The 27,141-nt window shown below is 40.2% G+C and overlaps 1 protein-coding gene across 1 annotated transcript; it reads left to right on the top strand.

Annotated features, from left to right (window-relative positions):
- The first annotated feature begins 2,937 nt into the window (after nucleotides 1-2,937).
- LOC148863020 (protein EARLY FLOWERING 5-like) lies at nucleotides 2,938-26,300 on the top strand. Its single transcript, XM_088980304.1, has 9 exons — nucleotides 2,938-3,408; nucleotides 5,081-5,174; nucleotides 22,201-22,286; nucleotides 23,950-23,999; nucleotides 24,134-24,203; nucleotides 24,292-24,373; nucleotides 24,460-24,863; nucleotides 25,008-25,541; nucleotides 25,641-26,300. The coding sequence occupies exons 1-9, from the start codon at nucleotides 3,328-3,330 to the stop codon at nucleotides 25,863-25,865; spliced, it is 1,626 nt and encodes a 541-aa protein (XP_088836430.1). The 5' UTR covers nucleotides 2,938-3,327; the 3' UTR covers nucleotides 25,866-26,300.
- Nucleotides 26,301-27,141: the final 841 nt, after the last annotated feature.

Here is a 27,141-nt window from a genome sequence, read left to right as displayed (position 1 = left end):
GAAGGGACAGCTCTACTGGCTACTGCTCATCTGATCGTATTTAATACTACATAAATCCCACTGATGTCAAGAGTTAATATGTTCTTTGCTCAATTTGGAAGAATTCATATATATATATATATATATAGTATAAATAATACAAAATACAAGGTTTTGCATTCTATATGATTGTATTTGTATTACTTGCAAACTGAGCCTTTACACTTTCTATATCATCCTCAATTTGCAATCATCTTTTTTTTTTCTATGAAAAGAGAGAGATTGTACACAGCGCGCAGGGTAAAGTCCAACACCTAAATACAAGTTAAACTCAGCAACACAAACCTTGTTAAGTACCCAAGGTTAGCCAACCAGTCAGCAGTAGCACGCCCCACAGGCATCCCACCGTGCATTGGGAATATCTTCCCATCACAAGCATGGGAGATGTTCCTAGTGCACGGAGGGAATGGGCTGTGCAGCGTGCTCTGTGGGCAGCCAATCCAATCACCAATTAACGTCTCTATAGACCTGTAGCGCCTGCCCCACAGTACATCTCAATCATATATTAGGAACATCTTTCAATAACAAGTAGGGGAAATGTTTCTAATGCACCCTGAGATGTGCATATAGGGCACCAATGTAAATCCTCTGAAAGTGACTGAGCTTGTTCAACGGCAGATTTCAAAGCATTAAGGCTTGGCATTCTAAGGAAGTTGGTCTCGACCTTTTAAACCAGTGATATACTTGAATCCCCTTCAATAAAAATTCTGTTTCAAAGCTGCCCAACCTTGGCCATGTTTATGGAACATCTTCTAATATCCTTTTTTTTTTTTTTGTCGATATTTGAATGCCCAAACCCAAAGTAGCGTAAAATGCTAACTTAGGAGTCAAAAGAAAGACCCTTTCTATTGTAAAAGATCTTTTCCAGGAATTTTCAAAACTTCTACTCATGCATCAAATAATCACTTGAGCACCATTAAGCATTCAAAAGTGGGTCAAGACAGACTATACTTCAATTATCTTGATTAAATCCATTCCTTTTTTGTCAAATTAATGTACATACTGTGGAATATGAGCATAATAAATGTGTTTTTTTCTTTCGCAAAATCTACAAAGAAAGATCGGTATAAATACATGATTTTTTTATAAAGAAGTTTAATACACGTGGTATGTTCATTTTCAAACTTGCAAGGTTAAATTAAGAGATTCTATGCTTACCTAGACATATTACGATAAAATAAACGGATATATTATCTAATCATCATCATCTATGTCTTATCCCAACTGTATATGGACTCAGCTACATTCTTGTTTGTCATTTTGTTTCATTTAATGCCATTATCCAAAAAAAGTATATCATATATATCATATATAATATTAGTATAAGGGAAAGATTTAAGATGGCTTTATATAATCAAATTTAACTTTTTATGATGTGTACTAAATACCCACTTTATAATAATATAGATGCATGTTTTAGTGAGTGTGGATCTTATGCATAAAAAACATTATAAATTATAAATACATTTTTTTTGGGCATGTGTTCATGCAGTTTTATCCGCTGTACTGTATGTGGAGCTAGTGATATGTACAAGTAGATAACTCGCCTATTGGTATGTTTGAACTTGCACAGTTGCACCAACTGGCTTACTGGTAAAGTCACTAACTGATTGTAGGAGTGGCGTGGGGTCTAGTCCTGCCTTCACCAGGATTAGGGAGTTTACGGGTTTGGGGGAATTAGGGCTGCAAATTTTATCCTTTTGTCTGAATTTAAATTTGATCCCATCAAGGGTGATTTGAATTCGATCTATTTATAATTGGACCAAATATGGATCCACCCTATAATTGTTTAATTATTCTGTTTTTACTAAATTGTCACATGTTCAAGCTTCATACAAGTTATTTTTTATTCATTTTATTCATTCAGATAGAATATAAAAGTCATTTTTAGTTCATCTTATTAATAATATGATATCATGATCATTTTTTAGTTTAATTTATTTTACTAGTCGATATTAATTGAAAGTTGATACGATTCTCATATAAATCCAATAGATGATACCCAAATTGAATTCAAATATAAATAAATCAAATTTATACCTACCTATATCCAATTTACTTGGATATATATTATCTCAATTTGATAGCTGTTTTATTCATGTCCGCCATAAAATGCAAATGCAAATGAGAGATTAAATGGTGGTGGATCCCATACACTTTATGTTTATTGCGGAGCAAAATGATTAGTCCCACAATCAATAAAACAGCTACCGAATTCAGCTAATGCAGTGAATGTATAGTGGGCCATAGAAATATCTCAAATGATACCGCCACAGTCAATAAAACAGCTATGGAATTCATATGGTGGGCCACAGAAATCAATGATAACGCCAAACATCAGTCATGAAGTACATATAGCCTACAACCATTTAATCTCTCATTTATCATTTATAACCAGCATTGGGCATTATCATTTGTTCCAAAGCTTGTTATACAGCCATCGTGTAACCAAGATTTAAAATATTGATATGTCCGATATATCAGCAGGGGGTTTATCGGGTGATATTGATACTGTTTTTTTTTTTATTTTATTTTTCAAAATTGGTTCAGAGAGGCCGCTTTAAGGCTCCTCCAGTCTCTAAATTAGTCAAAATCCTAATACGCCTACTGTAGAAGTATATCGGGACATCTCGAAATTATACATATTGGCCTATGTATCGATACTTTGAACCTTGCATATAACTAATCTAAAACGCAATATAATACATAATACATACCTTTATACTAGGATAAAAAAAGTCTATACATAAAGTATAGTAGATACTTGGATAGATGGGATACAAAAATTGTATAGAACGGATGGGCTCAAGTTGGGCTTTGTACATCCTGATGCCTGAATCCAAGCCCAACTAAAATCAAGGTTTAACATGTTTTTAAACTGAGCCCATGCAAGAGCTCAGGTTGAGCCCATCCAATTGACAGCTCGAACCGCTGAGGGTGGATCATGATTCCCCCCAAATTCCCCAACACCGGACCGGAGTGCAGATAGCCCCGGAGGACCGGAGGTGGACTGCAGATCATTGATCATACGATACAAAGTGCTGTAGCCTCGGTTCCGGATCAAAACCGCCCTAATTACGAAGCGAAACTCGTCTTCCTCAGGACTCGAAAAAGCTTGCCTAACTGTCCTGTCACCCTCCAGGCTCCCGAGTCTAGACTCATCAGGAGGGAGAAGCGAGCGAATTGCCAGAAGAAAACGCACAGAAAAAGAATAATACATCGCTTCATCTTCGTTTTTGTTGTTTTCCTTGCGTTCTCCCGTCGAATTTGAGATCCGAAGGAACGAAGATGAAGACCACCAAGGGAGGGAAGGTCATGAACCCTACCGACGCCTATCGGAAGGAGCTTCGCAAGAAGGAGTTGAAGAGGGTAAAAGTCGCACCTTTTTTCTTTTTCCTAGGGTTCCTGTTTCTACATTTATAGTTGTTGTTAATCCCTTTTCTAGTTCGTTCTCATCACCTGTAAAACGAATTCTGTGATTTGTTTTGCATTGCAAATGATTATTTCACAGAATCATTGTTTGTCAATTGCCATTCGCGTCATCTTGCTAGATAAATTGCCGAATAAAGGGTTATTGTTTTTTATTGATTTAAATGATACTTAACACCATAATGTACTTTGGGATTTTATTAATTTTGCCAAAGAGGTGTACATTAATTTTCATACTTACATAGCTATGCAATTGCCTTTTTTTTTTTTTGTAGTTATTCTTTTCTTTCCCCTATTTAACTTTGAGGTAGGGAGAGGGTAAGAATGCAACCTTAGTTGAGTAATTAACCTTGGAAGTTACGTGAAAGGTTTCATCTCATCAACTAGTTGCGGTCCAGATCATTTCTGTTCTGCATATCATGTTAATGTTCACGATTCAGTTTTGTTGCCAATGGAGAATTTCTTGTTTTTTTAATTAATTTATTTTTAGTTTTATTTTCATCTCGTTCCTTTTCTTTTGAGTGCCATTATATGTGGGTTCGGCTTTACATAATTAAGTTCCACTAAAGAGCATCTGCAGAATATACTTCTCCACCTTGATTATGTTCACTATTTTCCTTTTCACGATTAATATCTGGTCTCTCAGGGTCAGGGACCATTACAAGAACTTTCCAGAGTATAGCAATATAGAAAGGTCCCAGAATACAAGGAACATCAACCCTCTGTTTTAACACATCCAGCTATAGTTTAGCCCAAAAAGGAGAAGGCCTATCAGCTACCTGTTTTGCCAGAGTGTCTGCCTGTCCATTTGCTGTCTTTGTAGTCCACCCAAAGGTAGAGTTAAAGCTCTTAGCCAGTAAATCAATCTCCCTGAATTCAAATCTATACTTCCATGGTTCTGACTTTACTTGCTTAGCCCAAGAGATGATCAACAGTGAGTCCCCTTCCACTTCCAACTCTCTAGCTTCTAATTATACTGCTAATTTCAAACCTTGCCAGAGTGCCATTATCTCTGCCTGAACCGAGTCTCCATACACGATTGGTCCCGAGAATAGAGCCACAATTTCTCCATGATGATTTCTGAAAACTCCCCCTATTCCAGCCCTCCCTGGGTCCCCAAAGGAGCTGCCATCACAGTTCAGCTTCAATTTATTTGGCCCTGGAGGTTTCCAATCCATCTTGATTATTTCTTTATGCATTTCCATTTGTGCCACTTTCTTCCATTTTCTTATTATGTCATTTGTTGAGAACAGAGGTCCAAGTCTGAGAGCAACCACTTTGTGCAAGAAAATGCCAAAAGTTAGGTCTATATCCCAGCCACCACTCCCAAGGCCCCAGAAATTGGGGCCAAGATTGGGTAATGACCCTTTTATTAATATATGATCCCATTTTAGCTTTAGGCATCAAAGTTGCTCCAAATTTAATGGTTATAGGCCACTTTACCTACTTGTGGTTGCAGAAAATGGTTTGCTTCCACTGAATGTTCATTTTGTCTTGTCTTCTTCTGCCAATATTTTGTATTTTGTCCTTTACCATATCACTGCATGCTTTTAAATACGTGACACTCAACTTCATTTGTTTTACTTATATTTACTCATCTTTCTTGTAACAGAACAAAAAAGAAAGAAGGAAAGTCAGAGAGGTTGGAATCCTGAAGAAGGACCCTGAAACAATCAGACAACAGATTGAGAAGCTGGAGATGATGAGTATGTTTCAATCTTCTTCTGTCATTTATTTTTCCATACCATTGCCCAGTAACTTGTCTCCAAGGTAAAATTGTTTATTTTTCTGCCCTTCAGAAATAGTTATGAACTCTCATGTATTGTTATTTCATTAGCGCTATTGGGTCTTAGAGAGACCTCTCTTTTCTTTGTTTATTTTGTAGTGAATGCATGAATGTAAGGGAATGCTATCTGAGTTACTAATGCCTCACAACATCTGCTCTGTGTGTTTCTTGCATGCTACTTAAAAGTGATTTGCTATGTATACTTTTTATTCACTAGAAGTTCTATATATGCATCTCTTGTGGCTGCATCAAGATCTAGAATAAGTAGGTACAATTTGTCGTTTAGAAGGAGATGAAGGAGGAAAGGAGTTAGGTTGACAGGTTTTGTTTTATTATGTAGAGGGTGTGCTTTTCTTTATTAGTAACACACCAATTTATTACTATTAAGGGAAGGAGGGATAATGGTAGGTACCGCCTACCTCGGTAGTCTCTTCAAGGGAGATCACCTCCTTGAATAGAGAAGATAGGAAGGGAAGAAGAAGTTTATTTCTATATTCCTTTATTACATGATTGCTGGCCTTCTATAATGGTCTACTGAGCTGATCATGAGGATCAGATATTCTCATGTGCAGGTGTAACCAACTCTGGCACTGAATCATCTGTAACGAATATAATATAATAGTTTCATATTTATGCATCTCGGGTATCGGGTACCGGATACCCTAAAGTCAAAACCCAAACCCTATAGGGTTTTAATCTAAAATCCCAAACCTTATAGGGTTTTGATAAACGGGTCCTATTAGGGTTGGGACGGGTCAGATACCCGAAAATTCCTGTGAAATTGCCATTCCTAGTTGCTGGTTGAGCACCCTTGACCTCCGGGCGAATGTCATCCTGTAATCCCCCAAGGAAACAACCTAACAGAGCTGGTTCTGGCCATCCGAAAACACGGGAGGGCAACTTCTCAAACTCCAACTAATACTCCATTACTGCCGGTTTGTTTAAGTTGAGTAAGCTATTCGTGCTAGTTCTCGAAGGCAGTAGGGCCGAACCTGATGTAGAGCGCCTCCGTGAACTCCAAACACATTACTTGAGGATGAGAACGGCGATGCCACTGGAACCAGAGTATTGCATCACCGTCAAGATGGATGGAAGCGATGGATACTCGCTGATGGGCCGGAACCTCATGGTACTCAAAGTACCACTCTACCTTGAAAATCCAAGGGATAGGGTCACTGCTGGAATACTTGGGAAAGTCAATCTTGGTGACCTTTCCTAGAAAAGGTGACTCCCCTCTTCCCCTTTATAGTTGGAGTCTTCCATATCCCCTTCTCGGCGGCTGGACTTCCCTGTTTGATGCTGGGAAGCCATGGCAGCCATGGAAGCTCGAATCTCTTTCAGCTCAAAAACCACCTGATGCAGGCTCAACTCAATCTGGTTGACCCTGTCGTCGACCGCATCTGCAGCATTGGGAACCTCGTCGGCTCTGGTACCAACTGGTAGGTATTGCCTACCTCGGTAGTCTTTTTGATGGAGACTCACCTCCTTGAATAGAGAAGATAGGAAGGGAAGAAGAAGTTTATTTCTATATTCCATTTCTTACATATTGCTGGCCTTATATAATGGCCTACTGAGCTCTAATCATGAGGATCAGATATTCTCATGTGCAGGCGTAACCAACTCTGGCACCAAATCATCTGTAACGGTTGGTGGTCCCTTCTGTCTTGTAACGAACCGGCGTGAAATGAGTGGCTTCTCTCTGGATCCGTCGTGGGCTGCTGGGCCTGGGCTCGAGTGGACTGGAATGGTCGTAACAAATAACTACACAAAGAAGTGCGCCAAGAACCCCAAATAGGCTAGCCAATGCTACCTACCCTTCCCCATCTATGTTTTAATTTTCAAGTTAAACTGCTTTCTCCTTGAAAATTAATCCCTCAAAACAATTGGTTCCTGTTAACCTATCTTGCCAAAACATCAGCCATACTATTGGCTGATCTGAGTGTCCATTTAAATGTTACACCCAGTTTCCCTGTCAGTTTTGTTATTGCCCCTATTGCTTGCCTATGGATTCAAGGGCTATGCTGTTTTAAATGAACTTGGACCATCATAACCTTAGAATCTCCCTCTACCTCTATATTCCTATAGTTTAGAAATCTTTCTAGTCTACGCCTGTGTAGCATAGCCAACAATTCCTCCCTTATTGAAACTCCATGACCAATAAGGCCCAAGAATAAGGCTATTACACTCCTATTAGTCTTCCATCCCCTGAAGCTCCTATTGCCCAAACAGTATACATCAATATTTAACTTGATGATGTTGCCCTCTGGAGGTAAACAAGTACTGTTGCTGATTGTTCTTTGTGCTGAAGATTGTGCTAGCACTTGCCAATTCCTTATAATGTCATCAACAGAAAAGTGGTAAAATGCCTCTTAAGTTTTTACCCAATGGGCCACCCTCACGGATATGTTCTCAATTAGTGGTGAAATTCCTTATTCACCATACCATCCCCAACACCGCTGCCCATAATATCTTACCTCTTCTCTTCCTTGATGATAAGAAAAAAGTATTGCATATCCACTGGAGAGAACTCCCAGATAGTGGATACAAAAGAACAAGAGATTAGTAAATTTTAGGTAGTTTTACAGTTTGTGTTTTTTTTTTTTTTTTTGATCATCAAAGGAAACCTTTATTTGAAATTGGATTTAAGAAGTTTTACAACAATGTGTATGGAACAAGAAGTCCCACACAAATACATATTTCTGTCCCTTTTACAATGCAACCCAAAACAATTGTTGCCTCAAAGCCCCTTGTTTAGCAAGATAATCAGCTAGCCCATTTGCACTCCTTCTAACCCATTTGAATTCTGCTTTTATCTCCCTTGCAACCTTTTCCACTTCCCTTATCACTTGTTTGAAGGTCCACGGAGTAGTTCTGTTGTTATTAGCCCAAGAGATGATCACCTTGGAATCCCCTTCAACCTCAATTTTCCTCATTCCTAGTTGCTTGGCTATCTTCAATCCTTGTAGCAATGCCATTACCTCAGCTTTTAGAGAGTTGCCCATTCCAATAGGTCCAGAGAATAATGCTAATATTCTCCCTTCAGAATTTCTGATTACTCCCCCGATACCTGACAATCCCGGATTTCCAAATGAACTTCCATCAAAATTCAGTTTAATTCTATTACCATTTGGAGGTTTCCATTCCAACCTTACTCTCTCTTTCACTCTTGAAGACTGTGCTACTTCTATCCAAGATCTTATAATGTCTGTGACTGAGAACTCTTGGAATATATGCAAAGAACTTACCCAATGGGCTACTTCAACTTTGATTGTGTCAATCACCTCCTCCGTGGTTCTACTCTTTTCTAAGAATATTCTGTTATTCCTTTCTTCCCATATCACTCAACAAATAGCTGCCTTTGTAGCTTTCCACATAACCTTCCCTCTTTTCTTTGATTGCCTCAAAAAGTCACGGTTAAAAAGACCTGCCACATGTTGAGGGGAAACCCACCTGCAACCAAAGAGAAGACGAAAAGAATCCCAAACATGATGCACAAAAGAACAAGATAAAAAAAGGTGTGTCAAGGTCTCACCACTTTCCTTACAAAGGGAGCACATGTGAGGAGAAAGGCAAGCAAAAGGCCTTCTTTTCTGCAGCATATTTGATGAGTTACCGCTCACCTCGGAAGCCCCTTCGAGGGTGGCTTAACCTCTTGAAACAGAAGATGGGAGGGAAAGGGGAAAGGTAGGAAGAAAATGACTCAGAGAAAGAGATGAAAGGGATATTCATTCACGCCACTTATTACATGATCAGGGCCTTATATAGCTGGCCTACATGTATGCAATCATGGAGAGAATATCTTCTGGTGGCAGTGTAACTAACTCTGGGAGACTCTGCCGCGTGCCACGTGTTAGAATGTTAGAGTGATGTTCGGCTGATAAGAGTTCTTATTAGCCCATACTTATGTTTATCTTATCTTGTAATTGGGCTTGTGCTAATGGGCCTAATCCTGTTTAATGTTTTAAGTCATCTGGGTGTCCCATCACTAATCAGGGGCATCCCAGTAATTTCTTGTACTTTGTACTACATTCATATATAAATAATAGCATGGTCGACTGACTAGTACAGTTCGACATTCACTGCATTTCAGAGTTTCTCTTCTCTCCTTTGCTACTTCGAGTACAGCTCCTAAGTTTGCATGGTATCAGAGCAAGTTCGAACCTAGGGTTTCAGTAGGCGCACTCTCTTCTCTTGCTGTCTTTTCATCTTCTCTCTTCTTTTTCTGGGTTGCTGCAGTAAAGATCTAGGGGTGTAAGAGAGTAAAGCAAGTTTGAACCTAGGGTTTCTCTTGGTTGTAGGACTCAAGGGAAGTAAGACCCAGAAGTAGATGTCCTACTAGGTTGTTTCCAGTAAGTAGTAGCTATTTGGCTACTAAGAGAGGTCTGTATAGGACAGACCTAGTTGAGGACTGATTTCAACAGTCCTAGCACTAGCCGAAAGGGGGAGAGCTTCCTCTACAGTTGCAGCTTCGGTGCTCCAGCAAGACTTGCGCAGAACAGTGCCCTATTTTCAGGTTGGTTACCAGCCCTACTTTAGCCCTGCACAACACAGTGGTAAAGACTTACATTGCACAGTTGCAGCCTTGATTTTTTACTTGTTCACAGGATAGTGTGCTACCAGCACTGTGAACACTTCTACCAGCACTGTGAACACTGTGAACAACTCTAGGACTGAAGTCAGGATGTCCTCACTATCCGGTGAAGTTTCCTCTAGAGATAACAGACCTGTCGCAAGATCCTCAAACCTGGAAAACCCTAATCTGCACAGTTTACATATTACAAGTGTGCTGTTGGATGAGTATAACTTCAGAGAGTGGTCCGTCTCAGCAAGGCTATTCGTTACCTCTTGTGAACTCACGGGCTATTTGGATGGAGACAAGAAAGAACCAGAGGTTGGCAGTCCTGAATACATTGTGTGGCGCAAGGAAAATGCCACGATCATGTCTTGGTTGTTGGCCTCCATGACTCCTCGGGTGGCCAGAACTGTTCATCATTTCCCTACAACCACTAAAATTTGGGAGAAAGTATCCAAGACATACGGCCAGAAAAAGAACAATGCTAGAATCTACAGGCTGAACCAAGATATTGCAGCCCTATGGCAAGGAGACATGTCCGTGGCAACATACTTTGCAACACTGGAAGGCCTCTGGGAAGAGCTTGACCATCACTTGATTTTGGATTGGGAAAATGCCAAGGATAAGGAGAGGCATGACAAGCAGATTGAGGAGAGCAGAGCCTTCAAGTTTCTGGCGGGCCTAGACCCTGTATATGAAGGTATAAGGTCACAGATTCTAAGGAGAAATGAATTACCTGAGCTTCACCATGTCTACTACCTGGTGAGGAATGAAGAAGTAAGGAGAAAGGAGATGCAAGTTGACTCCCAGACACAATCCACAGAACTATCTGGAGAACATTTAGCCCTAGTCTCCACTAAGGGAAATAGATTTTTAGACAAGAAGTCCCTCAAGTGTACCCATTGTGGTGGTGAGAAACACACAAAGGAGAAATGTTGGGTCTTGTACCCTCATCTGAAGCCAGCTGCTCTGAGAAAGGACAAAAAGCAACATAAGGGCCACACAACAAGTGGGAATCTTGCCACCAACAACAGCAGTGACAACTCACAGAGTACTCAGACAGTGTCCTCTTCCACCACAAGGCAGGCTGCCGACTCCTCTGGACCAAGTACTTTGGGCTTCATAGCTAGTGAGGTAGAGGTTCTCAGCCGAGCATTTGCCCGTCTGAAGAACAATCATTTAGCTTCCACATCTCTTGCCAAATCAGGTACAACCTCTGCATTTAGTGCAACTAGTTCCATTAATTCTACCTCTTGGGTAATTGATTCCGGAGCCACTGACCATATGACACATATGTCCTCATTATTCTCTTCGTATCATTTGTTGTATGGCCAGGATAAGATGAGAGTAGCTGATGGGTCTCTCTCTACCATCTTTGGAAAGGGGGTGATTGACCTAAGCAAGGATCTCTCTCTTAAATCAGTCCTACATGTTCCTAGTCTTACCTCAAATTTGTTGTCTGTTTCAAAGCTTACAAAAAATTTGAAATGCAGTATAACTTTTTTTCCTTCTCATTGTGTCTTCTAGGACAGATTGACGAGGAGAACGATTGGGAGTGGTCATGAGTATAGGGGCCTCTACTATTTTGATGCAGATATCAACTCAGCCCTTCAAGCTTCTGCTACTACTAGTCCGGAAAGTGTGGAGTCAATAGCTAGGCTGCACCTGTGGCATGCTAGGCTAGGTCATTTGTCTTTTTCTTCTTTAGCAATGTTGTTTCCCGAATTATGTAAGGGCATTCCAAATCAGAGTTTAATTTGTGATGTGTGTCAAATGTCAAAACAATGCAGATCAATGTATCCAGTTTCTAGTATTGAAATTCAAGCCCCTTTTGATTTGGTCCATTCTGATGTTTGGGGTCCTTCACCCATTGTTTCCATTGATGGCTTCCGTTACTTTATCAGTTTTATTGACCATTGTTCTCGGTGCACTTGGATTTATCTGTTAAAAGGACGATGAAGTTCCACGGATAACTATGATGTTTTGCAAGATGGTTGAAACACAATTTGATAAGAAGATTAAGCAATTCCGTTCAGACAATGCAGCTGAATACTTTGAAAGATCCCTGAGCTCATTCATGGAAGATGCAGGCATGTTACACCAATCATCGCGTGCTTACACCCCTCAGCAAAATGGGGCTGCTGAGCGCAAGAACAGGCACCTATTGGAGACAGCTCGAGCTCTGCTTTTCTAGCATAATGTGCCCAAGCAATATTGGTTTCAAGCTGTTCTCACTGCATCATACCTGATAAATCGGATGCCATCTAAGGTACTAGGTATGAAGACTCCTTTCTTTGTTTTGTGTCCCACTCTTCTAGAATTTCCTCTTCCTCCACGGGTTTTTGGTTGTACATGCTTCATACATGTGAAGGATCCAAAGCAAACCAAGTTGGATCCCAAGGCTACAAAGGGAATATTTTTGGGGTACTCTCCTACACAAAAGGGGTACAAATGTTATGATCCTGTCTCCAAGAAAAAGTATGTCACCAGAGATGTAGTCTTTTTTGAGTCTCAACCCTATTTCCAGTCTTCTCAGAATCCTCTTCAGGGGGAGACTAGTGGGTTGGAAGAGGATTCTCATTCCCACTTCTTTTTTGTTCCCTTTACATCACCTTCCACTACTCCTAGCTGTGACATTCCGGGTCAACCTAGTGATGCTCCCATTGTGCCAGTTACTTCTCCTGATATAGCAGATGCTCTTGAAGGTTCCAGTAGGCAAGAGAAAGAGATACTTACATACAGCAGAAGGAAGAAGGGCCCTCAACCTCATGATCGCAACCAGTTGAACTCAGATCAATCTGTCTCTACAATCCAAGGTAATTCTGATTCACTCAATTCAGATTTGGATCTTCCTATTGCTCTCCGTAAGCCTGTTCGTTCTTGTACCACTCGACATCTCATAGCTGATTATGTTTCTTATTCACACTTATCCCCTGCCTATCATTCCTTTGTGTTTGCCCTTTCCTCTGTATGTGTCCCTTCAAGGTACTCAGAGGCGGCATCTGATCCAAGGTGGAAAGAAGCCATGAATGAAGAAATGAAAGCCCTAATGAAGGCAAGAACGTGGGAATTGGTGGACCTGCCAGAGGGGAAAGGCACTGTTGGGTGCAAGTGGGTATTCACAGTAAAGCACAGGGAAGATGGGTTAATTGAGAGGTACAAGGCCAGACTTGTGGCAAAGGGATTTACACAAAAGGAAGGAATTGACTACAAGGAAACCTTTGCCCTAGTAGCAAAGCTCAATACAATTAGGGTTCTACTGTCACTAGCAGCAAAATTCTCTTGGGAACTCCATCAGCTGGATGTGAAGAATGCCTTCCTAAATGGTGATCTTCATGAAGAGGTATTCATGGAACCCCCACCTGGATATGATGTTGGAAAGAAGGTGTGTAAACTAAGGAAAGCATTATATGGTTTGAAGCAGTCTCCCCGGGCATGGTTTGAGAGACTTTGTATGGCCATGAAGAAAGTGGGGTACACTTAGAGCAGTGCAAATCATACATTGTTTACAAGGAGACAGGATGACAAACTTACAACACTCATTTTTTATGTGGATGATATGGTGATTACTGGAAATGATGTGAAAGAGATGAAGAGGCTGAAGGAGTTCTTAGCTTCAGAATTTGAGATCAAAGACCTGGGAAATCTAAGATATTTTCTTGGGATTGAAGTTGCTAGATCAAGATAAGGAATCTACATATGTCAACGAAAATATGTGCTAGATCTCCTAGAGGAAACATGCATGATGGGGTGCAGGCCAGCAGACACTCCAATAGAACCGAACCATGGATTACAAGAATCAATGGGTGAGGAATACTGTGATAAAGAAAGGTACCAAAAATTGGTAGGAAAATTGATATACTTATCCCTTACTCGACCACACATTGCTTATGCAGTGCATGTTGTCAGTCAATTCATGCACTCACCAAAGACCCCTCATATGAGAGCAGTGGAAAGAATTCTCAGATACTTGAAGACTTGCCCAGGGAAAGGAATTCTATTCAGGAAAAACAACAGACTTGAAATTGAAGCCTACATTGATGCTGATTGGGCTGGGTCTGTTGGAGACAGAAAAGCAACCTCAGGTTACTGTACATTCTTGGGAGGAAACCTAGTCACATGGCGCAGTAAGAAGCAAAATGTTGTGGCTAGATCAAGTGCAGAAGCAGAATACCGAGCTATGGCACACGGTGTTGCTGAACTCTTATGGCTCATAACTCTTCTTAATGAGCTTGGTATCAAAACTGAGGGTCCTCTTAGGCTGTATTGTGATAATAAAGCTGCCATCAACATTGCCAACAATCCCGTGCAGCATGACAGGACAAAACATATTGAAATTGACCGACACTTTGTCAGAGAAAGAATTATTTCAGGAGAACTCTGTGTGCCTTATACTCCATCAGAGATGCAGATTGCAGATGTATTAACTAAAGGGTTGTTAACAACAAAGTTCAGGGACTTACTTGGCAAGCTAAACATGATTGATATCCATGCTTAGCTTGAGGGGGAGTGTTAGAATGTTAGAGTGATGTTCGGCTGATAAGAGTTCTTATTAGCCCATACTTATGTTTATCTTATCTTGTAACTGGGCCTGTGCTAATGGGCCTAATCTTGTTTAATGTTTTAAGTCATCTGGGTGTCCCATCACTAATCAGGGGCATCCCAGTAATTTCTTGTACTTTGTACTACATTCATATATAAATAATAGCATGGTCGACTGACTAGTACAGTTTGACATTCACTGCGTTTCAGAGTTTCTCTTCTCTCCTTTGCTACTTCGAGTACAACTCCTAAGTTTACACCACGTTAGCCTCTCTGTCTTCTAGTGAAATGCTGCTCGGTGGTGGCCTTCTCCACTCCTATAGTTGGGTTCGGAGGGAGTGTTTAGGTCCCAACAATATCACACACATTAACCTTACCAAGGAAAATTTCCCAACAAAAGGTTTGAATTTTTGGGGGGATAGGCTTACTCCAAATTTTTTTTATAGGGAAGTTCCCCAGCCGAGTTACTAGGTGAGGCAAGGACATTAAAGAAAGAGGAACAAGAGAAGAGGCCATCTGTGGAGCCTTTCCAAATTCCGGAATCTTCCAAGGACGGGTCCAAAAGGACTTGTCCGAGAATATCCAGCAAGTGAATTAAAGATGCACATTCATTTTCCCTCAGACTCCTTTTGAAACCTAGATTCCAATTGATCCCACTTGGGCCAAGGTTACCCAAAAGACTTATTGTTTTCCCTTTTAAGTTTGACAAAGAGTATAGGCCAGGAAAAAAGTCTTTGAGTGGACTATTTCCCACCCTAAGATCTTCTCAGAAACGAACTTTATTCCCCTGGCCCACATCAAACCGAATGGAATTAAGGAAAGATGGGTAAATTTCATGGATAGCTTTCCAAGGAGAACAAGAGGATACATGAGGGGCGCCTTTTGCATCCCAACCATTCCCATCCAAACCATGGATACTCGCAATGACTTTGTGCCACAATCTATCTCTCTCAAAAGGGAACCTCCACAACCATTTTCCTAACAGAGTTGAGTTCCTAAGTGAAATATTTCCTATTCCCAAACCCCCTTTATCCTTGGGATTTCTAACTTGATTCCAATTTATCAGGTGATCCTTCCTCTCCTCTCCTAGATCCCAAAGGAAATCTCTCATGTATTTTTCTAACCTCCTTGCCACTCTACAGGGTATTCTAAAGGTTGAGAGGAAGTAAACAGGGAGGTTTGCCAACGTGGCTTTGATCAGTGTTATCCTTCCACCAAGAGAGATGTAATTCCTCCTCCAAAGAGCTAGCTTCCTGGCAAATCTTTCAATGACTGGCTTCCAAAAATCTTCTGACCTAGGATTACCACCTAAAGGTAACCCCAAATAGCTAGTTGGCCAACTTCTAATCTCACACCCCAAAATCTTTGCAAATCTATTAAGTTCCCCTTCCTCCAAATTGATCCCTACGATGCCTGTTTTGGTCCAATTAATCCTTAAACATGTTATCCTCACAAAGTTATCCAATAGCCTCTTTAGATTCACCACACCTTCCTCGTTACCACCCTCACAAAAGAAGATTGTGTCATATGCAAATTGGAGGTGGGTAACAACCTCTTAATTTCTACCTATCCTCCACCCCCTGAACAACCCTTGGGAGCCGGCTTTTGCCACTGTTAGAATGCTCGAGTCAGGGGTATTTTGGTCATTCTGGATTATCTGCTTGAGAGTGAAAGGTCTATTGTATCTGAGTTTAAGTTATGTGTCCCATCTTCTATGAGGGACAAAATGGTCTTTCCTGTAACTCTATGTTTTTTAATAAATACAAGTGGGTCAGCTAGGGGAGAGTGATTTAGACTCTCTTCTAGTCTGACCGAACCTTTCTTTCTTCTTCTTCTTCTTCTTCTTTCTCTTTTCTTTCTTCTTCTCTACTTCAACCTAGAATCTGCTAGAGTTTACTAACATAGTATCAGAGCTGTAAGGTCGTATCATCATTTCTTTCTTGCTGCTGTTCTCTTTCTGGGTTTGCCGCCAACTTTCACAGTCATCTTCTTCCTTTTCGACTGACCTGAGTGGAGGTTCGATAAGGGGCTGAAAAGGAGCTGTCGTTTTGTGGGCCTGGAGGTGAGGATGCCTCCGGTCGTTGTTGTGGTGGTCGTTGGAGTGGTATACTAAACCCTCTATTCAGTATCGAAGAGGGCTGAATGTGGACAGGTATGAACACTACTGTTGTTTGTCCAAGGGACTGTGAATGTTTCTTTTTTGTTTCAAAAGTTGGTTGTGGTGGTGGTGCTCAGTGTGACTGATATGCATCTCAGTCGTGTTCCTCTGCATTTCTCTTCGTATGTATGTTGAAAGAAGAGTTGTCGACTGCTGAAGTTCACAACAGCAGTAGATTGGTGGTGGTTGTGTCGTGGTGATTGGTGTATCTATGTTTCAAAAATATTTAAAAGTGATCTCCTATACCTTGTGTGTAATCAGTTCTGCAGTGTGTAGCCCAAGTGTTTGATGTGAGGACTGAGTGATTTCAGTCTTAGTGTGTTGATGGTGAATGGTTCTGCAGTGTGCAGCCCAGGTGTTTGATGTGAAGACTGAGTGATTTCAGTCTTAGTGTGTTGATGGTGAATGGTTTTGCAGTGTGCAGCCCAGGTGTTTGATGTGAAGACTGAGTGATTTCAGCCTTAGTGTGTGGTGTGTAATGTGTATTTAAAGAAGCTGGAATTGGTGGTGTTATAAGTGAGATAAGTCTTGTGAAAGAGTGTGAGGTTATGTTGTATATTTGAAGGTAAAATAATTAAGATGGCTTCATTTGAAAATGGGAATGATAACAAAACAAGTGTCATGCTTTCTCCAGACTATCTAAGTGTTCAAATGACATCCATCAAGTTGAATGGTGAGAATTATGTACCATGGGCAAAATCTGTGGAGGTGTTCTTGAAGGCCAAGAAAAAGGTAAAACATGTAAGAGAGGAGAAACCTCCCTCTAATTCCCCTGGGTTCAGTGACTGGGAACAAGTAGATGCACAGATAATGACATGGCTCTGGAACAGCATGGAACCAAAGATTAGTGTGAACTTCATGTTCCTAGATACAGCTAAGGAAATCTGGGATCATGCTAAGAAGTTGTACTCTGGACAAGACAATACAACTAGGGTGTATTAGTTGTACCAAGAGTATTTCAATTTGAAGCAAGGGAGTCAAAGCTTAGAAGAGTACTATGCAAGTTTGAGGAACATTCGTAATGAGCTTAATGTGTATCATCCTCTAACATCAGATGTTCAAATCCAACAACAGCAACGTGAGCAGCTTGATGTGACAAGGTTCTTGTGGGGTTGAAGGCTGAGTATGAGCCTGTCAGAGCACAAATATTGGGAGGATCTGCTCTTCCCTCACTTGAAGAAGTTTTTGCTCGTCTTAAGAGGACATCCATTGAGTTGGTAGAACATTCTTCTCTCTCTGACAGATCTGGTTTGGTAGTGACTAAAGGGGGTGGTCGTGGAAATAGAAGTGGTGGTGTCAGGAGTGGACTCTCAAGCAACCGTGGTGGTCACATGTTTAGCAGGGCTAGTGGTCGGACTGGAGGTCGAGACTCAGGGGGAGGTCGGGGAAGAGGAAGGAGTTATACTCAGAGAAAGTGTACACATTGTGGTTTAGAGGGGCACACAGTTAATTTTTGCTATGATTTGCGTGGTACACCCAACAATTGGGCTAACCATGCTAGGACTAAGGGTAGTGACACAATTACTGAAAGTCAGCAAAGGTTGAAGAAATTCTTACAGAATCACTTCAATACGAAAGATCTGGGGAAGCTGAAATATTTCCTGGGAATAGAGGTTGCGAGGTCAAAACATGGGATCAACCTATGTCAGAGAAAATATGTTCTTGATCTACTTGAAGAAACAGGGTCGTTAGGTGCTAAACTAGCAAAGACTCCTATGGAACTCAATGCCAAGCTGAGTGTTGATGCCGGTGAAGAGTTTGATGATCCTGGAAGATACAGAAGGTTGGTGGGCAAATTGAACTACCTGACCATTACCTGACCAGATATATCATTTGCTATGAGTGTGGTGAGCCAGTTTATGCAACATCCTCGGGTTCCTCACTGGGAAGCTGTTCTGAGAATTGTTAGGTACCTAAAAGGTGCTCCAGGTCGTGGTTTGTTATACCAAAGTGGAGGAACTCTTGAGATAGTAGGGTATACAGATGCTGACTGGGCTGGTTCTATATTAGACAGGAGATCAACTACAGGGTATTGTACCTTCCTTGGTGGCAATCTTGTAACTTGGAAGAGCAAGAAACAAACAGTGGTGGCAAGAAGTAGTGCAGAAGCAGAGTACAGGGCTATGGCTCATACCACATGTGAACTAGAATGGCTGAAGAACTTGCTTCAAGAGATGGGATTCTCAATTGACAAACCCATGAAATTATACTGTGATAACCAAGCTGCTGTTCACATCTCTTCCAATCCCGTCTTTCATGAGAGAACTAAGCATATCGAGGTTGATTGTCACTTTGTAAGAGATAAAGTAATAAGTGGGGTGATAACCACATCTTATGTGAGCTCAGGAAATCAGTGGGCAGATCTCCTCACAAAGGGATTGTCTCGGGGAAGAATAGATTACATTTGTAACAAGCTGGGACTATATGATATATATTCTCCAGCTTGAGGGGGAGTGTTAGAATGCTCGAGTCAGGGGTATTTTGGTCATTCTGTATTATCTGCTTGAGAGTGAAAGGTCTATTGTATTTGAGTTTAAGTTATGTGTCCCATCTTCTATGAGGGACAAAATGGTCTTTCCTGTAACTCTATGTTTTTGAATAAATACAAGTGGGTCAGCTAGGGGAGAGTGATTTAGACTCTCTTCTAGTCTGGCCGAACCCTTCTTTCTTCTTCTTCTTTCTCTTTTCTTTCTTCTTCTCTACTTCAACCTAGAATCTGCTAGAGTTTACTAACAGCCACCATTCTACTTAACACCTCAGCTACTACAGTAAAGAGAAAGGGAGATAAGGGGTCTCCTTGCCTAATTCCTCTCTCTGCCGGAAAGAAATCCCTCACTACTCCATTAATAAGAATTGAGTAATGGGCAGAATTCAGACATCCTCTGATCCAAGATCTCCACTTAGTTCCAAAGCCTTCTCTTTTACAGTTTGTTCTACAATGAAGGCACATTTTGGGAGATAAGCAACAAAAAAGCCTTCTCTTTTGCAGGTTATTAGTGGTATTTATCTTCATTTGTACTACTTCCCAACAGAAAATCCTCACCTTTGGGATCTGTTGGCTTTTGAGGGTGTGCTCTAGGTATCTGTTGAATTTTGAGGTTTGGTTTCCTCGACATTTTTCTTTTTGTTCTTTTTGATCCATTTTTATTAACCTTTATTTTTTGTTTAGAATTAAAAGGAAAATTAAAACATTTGTAAGGCCAGCTATGCTGTATGGAGCAGTGTTGGGTGGTCAAGAAACAACAAATCCAAAAAATAAGTATGGTAGAAATGTGTATGGTGAGATGGATGAATGGAAAAACTAGAAAAGGTAGGGTCAGAAATGAACTGATTCAAAAGAACCTAGGAGTAGCTTCAATAGGTGATAAAATGAGAGAATGTAGACCAAAATGGTTAGGTCACGTGCATAGAAGACCTTTACAGCACCCATCAGAAAAAGTGATCTGCTACAAGTTGAAGGGGCTAGAAGGGGTAGGGATAGATCAAAAAGGACATGGGTAGAAGTAGTAAGAAATGATTTAAGCACCAATTATTTAACAATGAAATTGAATTAAATAGGATGGATTTTTATTTTTTTTTTTGGTAAGGAAACAAAATTCATGTAGCCAATCCCATATAGTTGGGATAAGGCTTGGATGATGATGACAATGATTTTTGTTTGGATTCTTATCGTTGTGCTTTTACTAATTACAGGAGTAAAGTGATCAATGTCAAAAATGACGTATTGTAGTAGTCATAAGGTGGGATTTAAATTTTACTGAAATTGTTAAATATTGGGTTTTCTTTTGGGTTGTTGCTAGAATAAGATCTATAGAGCAGAAAACTTCGCTAATTTTAGTTGAAAATAGAGACATATAAGGGGTAGACATAATTTGTTAAGCTAGTTTAAGAAAATTAACAAACTATTTCTCTTGTTTAATTGTTTTGCCAATTTTGGTGGAAAAAGTGTAGAAATGGAATGTTTACTGTGAAGTCTTTTTATCTGGCACTGGTGAAGGATCAACTGGTTTCAGATCAAGTGGAGGGGGTTTGGACAGAATATTAACTGCAGATCACTTAAAAAGTAGAGGTCTCAGCTTGGCAAATTACTGTGTTTTATGCTGCTCAGATGAGGAGACAGTTCTCCATCTGTTCTACACCTGTAAGGTTGCAAACTTTATTTGGAAATTATACTCTTTACTATTTGGGGTCAGAGCATTTCAGCCAAGATCAACAGCAGAACTCTTCTCAGCCTTGTCAAGTATCAGAAGTAGCAGGAAAGCAAAAGATAATATGGAGTGGAGCTGCAAACCTTTTGTTGTTTGCTGGGTATCTGGAATGGAAAAAACAGAAGAGTATTCAAAGGTAAATCTAAAAATATTGAAACACTTGTAGTTCTGGTGGGGAAACTAGTGGTGGGTTGGGCTTGGGGTGCTCCCAGAATTTGCTCAAATCAGTAAATCAGATATGGGGGAGAATTTTTGGAATGCTCTTGAAATTCATTTGTAATGCCTTTCAGTTTCCAGTTTGTAGTTTTAAAGTTGTTATATATGATGAGGTGCCACCTTCTCACCTCTCAGATTGTATTTCTTTCTTTTGTTTAATGAAGTTTCTATTTTTACTCTTCAAAAAGAAGTTTTGGTACTGAAATATCAAATTTTCTATTTTGAGTCTTGTCAAAACCTAGTTCAAAATTCCAACTTCAAACCTAGTTTGAGACAACCTGAGTTCAGTTAACAAAGATATTTTTTTGACTCATTCTTCGGTAGAGACATGACCTTGGATTTGATAGTTCTGGGGAACACAATTTCTGCTATTCACCCCACAGTTGGAATAAGGTAGATAGTGATATGATGGTAATTATGTATGAGCTAAGTTTATTTAATAGAAAAGAATAGAAAGGGTGAGATGCCCAAAGGTTCAGGAAGTATTAAAAGAGAAATCCACAAAAGGTTTCTGAGCAGATTAAGGTGGTCAATGTCACAGCTTCTGGAATAATGAGGGAATATTGGATGTTGTGTCCACTCCCACTATGAGCTTACTTGTTTATTTACTTTTCGATGCAAAGGAAGCATGCTACAATAATCAGGTGTATTCCTTCCCACAAAATCATCCTTGATCACCATACAAGATTGTGTGGAGTGCCCTGGGGCTAATCCAATTGTTGACCAATTAGCTGGACCGGATTTGTGATGAGGTCCACCACTTGATTGCCCTGATGCCCTCTTTGAGCTTGAGGTGGAAAGGTATTTGGTTTTAGTATCAAAAGCTTAAGTTATATAATAGTTTTAGATTTTTCTTCACAAAAGGACTTTGACTTCTAGAATTTGATCTATTTGTCCTTCGACTTAATGACAGAATGGTAAATGCTGGAACTACTTTTCTTTGCCCTAGACACGTAAGCACAAACATACGTGTCTATATACACATGTCATATGTTTATGTGCTTGTGCATGTGTGTAAACAAACAATCATTGGAAGGAAATTTAAAACTCTATTCCAAGTTTTTAAGTATGAACGGGTACATATCTTCAAATATTTAAGGGTAGTTTGCAATAAAAGCATATTTTTCACCATCCATATGCTTTGTTCTTTATATTTGATTAATCACTTTATGTTCAAAATTCGAATAGGTTGCTTAGCTAGGGAGTTTCCTTTGTTGTAATAACTGATGTGTATTGTCAATTGATGCAGAGGCAGATGGTGCTCTTGACAAGGCAAGGAAGCACAAAAAAAGGCAACTTGAGGACACACTGAGCCTTGTTTTAAAGAAGAGGAAGGTAATACAGAATTTTATGCATTGATTTGCAATTTCATTTGGTTTAAAGGAAGGCTGATGCTTCACATTTTTTAAGTTTTAAGTTAGTGGTTTCCTGATCCATCATTTTATCAGAAGCAGTTATGTGATGGAACAGAATCACCCATTTGCAAGAGCCTTTTCTTCATTTCATGATATTCAAGTGTTAAATATCTTAGTTGCTTACCAAAAAATATACCTCAGTTTATCTTTTTATTAAAAGCTTAAAAAAAATTTGGCAATGCAGAAAGGAAGAGAGATTTCCAGGTGGGGCTGGGGTTTGCTAACCTAAGGGAGAACTTCTCAGATACATTTTTGTTTTAAACACAACAATGATTTCTTTCTCAGATACATTGGTTTTAATGATTAAATGTGTAGTGTCCAGAAACAGTGGGCACAGTCGTACCACCTAAGATATTGACTATATGTTAGGTTTGACAAGTTCTGATATAAAAGGGCCGTCTGACATGGTTTTTAGGATACAAAATAGAAAAAGTGGACTAGAAGGTTTAAAATAACCATGTCAGAATGATTTCCTTTGCATCCAAAAAAGGAATAGTATGATTGGGAAAAAGGACCTATACTTTGTTGTAGAAAGGACCCTGATTAGAACAAGGAAGTAAGTCATAGATGGGCATTGTGTACCAGAAAAATTAGAAGTTTGAAAAGTTTTCTGGATATAATGTGAGGGAAAAGGATAAATGGCTTTAAGCAATTTAAGAATAGTGCGTGGTTTGAGGCGACATTCTATAAATGTATAGTGAGAGGATGGCAAGGTTGTATGAACTTATCGTGACACAGACAGGTGCTTTGATACAGCTGGTTACCTCCCACATGATTCAATCTGAGTTCTGAGCATAGATTTTGGTCTTACTACAAGTCCTTAGGTTGATGCACTCTGTGTTACAATAGAGTGGTTAGGGTAGTGCATATTTTCATTGGATGGCATAGACATTGGGATCTTGGTGACTACATCAGAGGGGTTAGATTGCTCACATCCAGGGTTGACATCATATTCAAGTGATTCCCTGGCCATCCAGTTCATTGGTAGATGACATGGCAAGTGGGTTGTGAGGAGTTGCTTCTATTAGGTTGTTTGAACAAGTCTTTTACGAGTTTGTTTATTCTTTGCAGTGCTGATAGCCTCTTCTAGAGGTTTCTTTGGTCAAGTTCCTTGTCTTTGGAGTCTTGAAGATTGTTTTTGCAGTTTGCAGAATTCCCCCACCCCCCATCTCTCTCTCTCTCTCTCTCTCTCTCTCCCCCCCCCCCCCCAGTATTGTTTCACCTATTAGTTATCCATTAAAAGATTCCTATATATGCATATGTTGGTAGCATTTATTGATATATGATAATGAGCCAATTGTACTATGAGGACTTGTTTATGGAAGTTGAATTATCTCCCCAGAGCTTTTCATGGATGACCCATTTCTTCCTTTTTGGATTGTTGATTTTTTTTTGTTTAAGCAATTGTTATCAAGAAAACAGATAATTAGTAGCATTTGGATTTGATATATATATATATATATATATATATATATCATAATAAGGATCCTCTCTAGGAGCGCTCACACCTGGACCAGCATTTGCATTTGTAATCGATTACCAAACTGTGTGTGATAGAGTCAATATTGTTTGCTCTTGTACAGGACTATGAAGAGAAATTGAGAGAAAAGGGTGAGACACCAGTTATGTTTAGGTAGGGAATATTATAGCATTTTTCTTATTTGTAATAACATTTTATGTATTGGGTGCTGATTTAGCTTTAAAATTTAATATCTCATATATGATTCCTTTATTCCCAAACTATCATTTCTATGTCTTTTGCTGCAGCCACTTAGGTCCTCCTCATAGACGGACAACTGCGGAAGAAGAAGAAAGAGTGAAACATCCAAAACCAGAGGTATTTCAGGCCTTATTCATGTCAAATGATAATATTATACCTTCCCATCTGCTTACTTTGAGTAGCATTAATCAATTCATGGTTTCAGGATTCTGTCTATTATCATCCAACACTAAACCCTACAGGGGCACCACCTCCTGGAAAGCCTCCCATGTACAAGTCATCTATAGGTTATTTAACTTTGCTTGAACATTTGACAATGTTGTTTTCATTGTCACTGTTGTATAAATTATCTGTGTTGTTTTTGTTACTTCAGGGCCTAGGATTCCCTTGCCAGCAGCTTCATCAAGTAGTACAGCATCATCATCGAAGTCAGAGACAGAGGATGATGCTTTAGTAGTACCTCCTCCACCCCCTCCACCCTTGCCAAATGCTGATGAATTGGGTTCTAAAGATGGTTCTGTTCTGCCTTCATCTTTGCCTTTACCTCCTCCACCTCCAATGCCACCAAAGCCTGCTGCAGTGGATTTAGGTACTAACTTGCCCCCACCACCTCTTGGCCCCTCACCTAAAGAAAAAGTGGCAGTTCAAACTCAGCTTCCTCCTGCTCCACCAATCCAACAACCTACTCAGCCACCTCCACCAGGCACCAGTGGAAGCATGAGGGAAAAAGGTCAAACTGGAGCATCAAATGTCTCAGATATCAAGGAGTTGGATAAGGTAATCTCTCTTGGTTGGTTTTGGATAACAATCCTATACCAAATGAAAATGCGACAGAACTCGTATATATTGACACTCCATTTTTATTTCTTACTTATGTGTAGGTATATTCTATTTAGCTATCTGTTTGCTCTTTCCTTGCAGATACGACCTGTGCTCCCCCCACCTCCGCCACCACCTGGTTTGCCGCCACAATTGGGTAATCACCAACCTAAAGGCGCAGTTTCTGAGCCTGATGCCAGTATTTCTACGGGGAACAGTGATGTCCCTAAGATGATTCCACCTCCACCACCCCCAAAGCCACAAGCTGCAGTGCCTAGACCTGCCTTGATTCCTACTTTACAGCCTGATGTATTACCCCCAGGTATTTCACGATTCCCACCACCTCCTCCACCTCCAGATGTGCAGTCTTCACTATCTGGCCTTGGTCTTCCTGGCAGGCCTGCCCCACCCGGAATGGCCATCCCACCAATTCCAAGGCCGCCTTTTGGTCCACCACCTGGACCACCTCCAATGATGAGACCACCACTCCCACCTAGCTCTCTTCCTACCTTACGGGAAGATGATAATGCTGCAACTAGACCTTCTGTACCTCAGAAGCCATCTTATGTCAAGTCAGCAGCATCAACAGTTGTGAAGAGGCCACTAGCACAGCATACCCCAGAACTTACAGCTATGGTGAGTCTTGATCCTTTGTTATGGCACTAGGCCCAAAGTACAGGTACTAATCGGGAATTTTCCCTGGTTTTAATGACCCTTAATGTTATTATGAATTAGGTTCCTGCATCTGTACGAGTGAAGAGAGAGACTGCTGTTCCAAAAGCAAAACCAAAGCCATCATTGTCAACAGGGGCAGCAGTTACCCATGCAGCAGTAGTTCCTTCCATTCCTCAGAAGTCAGAATTGGTAAACAATTTATCGGCACCAAAGACACAGAGCATTGACGACTCATATATGGCATTTTTGGAGGACATGAAGGCTTTAGGTGCACTTGATGGCTGAGCTATACTTGTAGCTGGTGAGAAATTGCAGGGAGCACTGAGTGAAGAAACATGGAATGAAAAAAGAAATCGGGCGAGGGCTCTTGTAATGAATTGAGGGTCTTCATTAGTTACTGCTTTAGTTAGCCTTGATCGCCTTATCTAAGTGTGCCTCCCTTGTGCCATTGGGGCTGTTTTTTATTGCTTCCCAAGGATGGTGGCTGTTTCCATGTAATGATTGACCATAAATTTTACCTGGCCCAACTTGGAAAATGCATTACTTGAGTTGAGAGGAAGCTCATACATACAACTGCTACTTGTTTTCTCTTATATGTGATTTTACACTCTTTTCCAGGTTTCAGGCGAGGATATTGATGTAAATTAAATAATGTCCAATTATTTTACTCTAGTGGCCTTTTTTTTTTAAGAAAAAGAGAAGCAACTTCATTGATGATCAGAATATTTAAGCTGTATATGGTAGTTGGTAGTCCTGTTGCTTATGTACTTATCTTTCCTTTGCAAGCTACATATGCTAGAATATGAGCGGCTTGATTAGTAAACCTATTTACATGAATAAAATAAGTAGAACTGAAGTTTTGTAGTAGTTTAGTAGTATGATGCACATAGATATGTTCTATCCATTCAAAAGGCTTCCTGCTGTGAGAAAAAATCTACTAAACTTTTTGAGTCACTGTATACTGTGATACTAGGTATATCCATATGTGAAGCTACTTTGAGACCTGCGACAAGTGATTTCATTTCTTCATCGTAGCTAGACGTTGCCCGGCAAGGTGAACCTTCTGCAAGGGTTTCTCTTGTGGTGAGTTTGATGATGAATGCCCTTCCTGCATTTACCTGTACATGGATCAAAAGATCCATCGATATGTAAAGTGTGCATATTTGTGGATGTAGAGCTTGACCCCGTGGTAGTATATTGGATTTGGCTTTGCAATGGTTCACTATATTTGTCAGCTTTTACTATCACTTCTTGTGGATGCCATAAGATGTTCCCAAACACATTTATTTCTTGCTTTCCATTTGAAGTAGAAAATCAGGCAGCCTCTCCCAAATAGCTGTGAAAGACTTGTTGGCTTATCTGATATTGCTTTTATTGAGTTTAGCCATCCTATGGACAGGTTTAGACTTTGCTCTCTCTCGATTAAGTCCAATTTGTGCATGGCACCAAATTGTTCTGGCATTGGTGCAGGTAAAGAATAGATGACTTGTCTCCACTTCTTGTCGGCAGAATACACATTTTAACTCAGGAAGCCAGGCTTTGCGTTTCTCTTTTGTGAGGA

The sequence above is a fragment of the Nelumbo lutea genome, chromosome 3 (genome assembly GCF_056320005.1).
Source record: "Nelumbo lutea isolate HS-2025 chromosome 3, American lotus-T2T, whole genome shotgun sequence".
In the NCBI taxonomy this organism is placed as follows: Eukaryota; Viridiplantae; Streptophyta; class Magnoliopsida; order Proteales; family Nelumbonaceae; genus Nelumbo; species Nelumbo lutea.
Note: the sequence above shows the minus strand (reverse complement) of the source record. Positions and strands in the feature narration are given on the sequence as shown.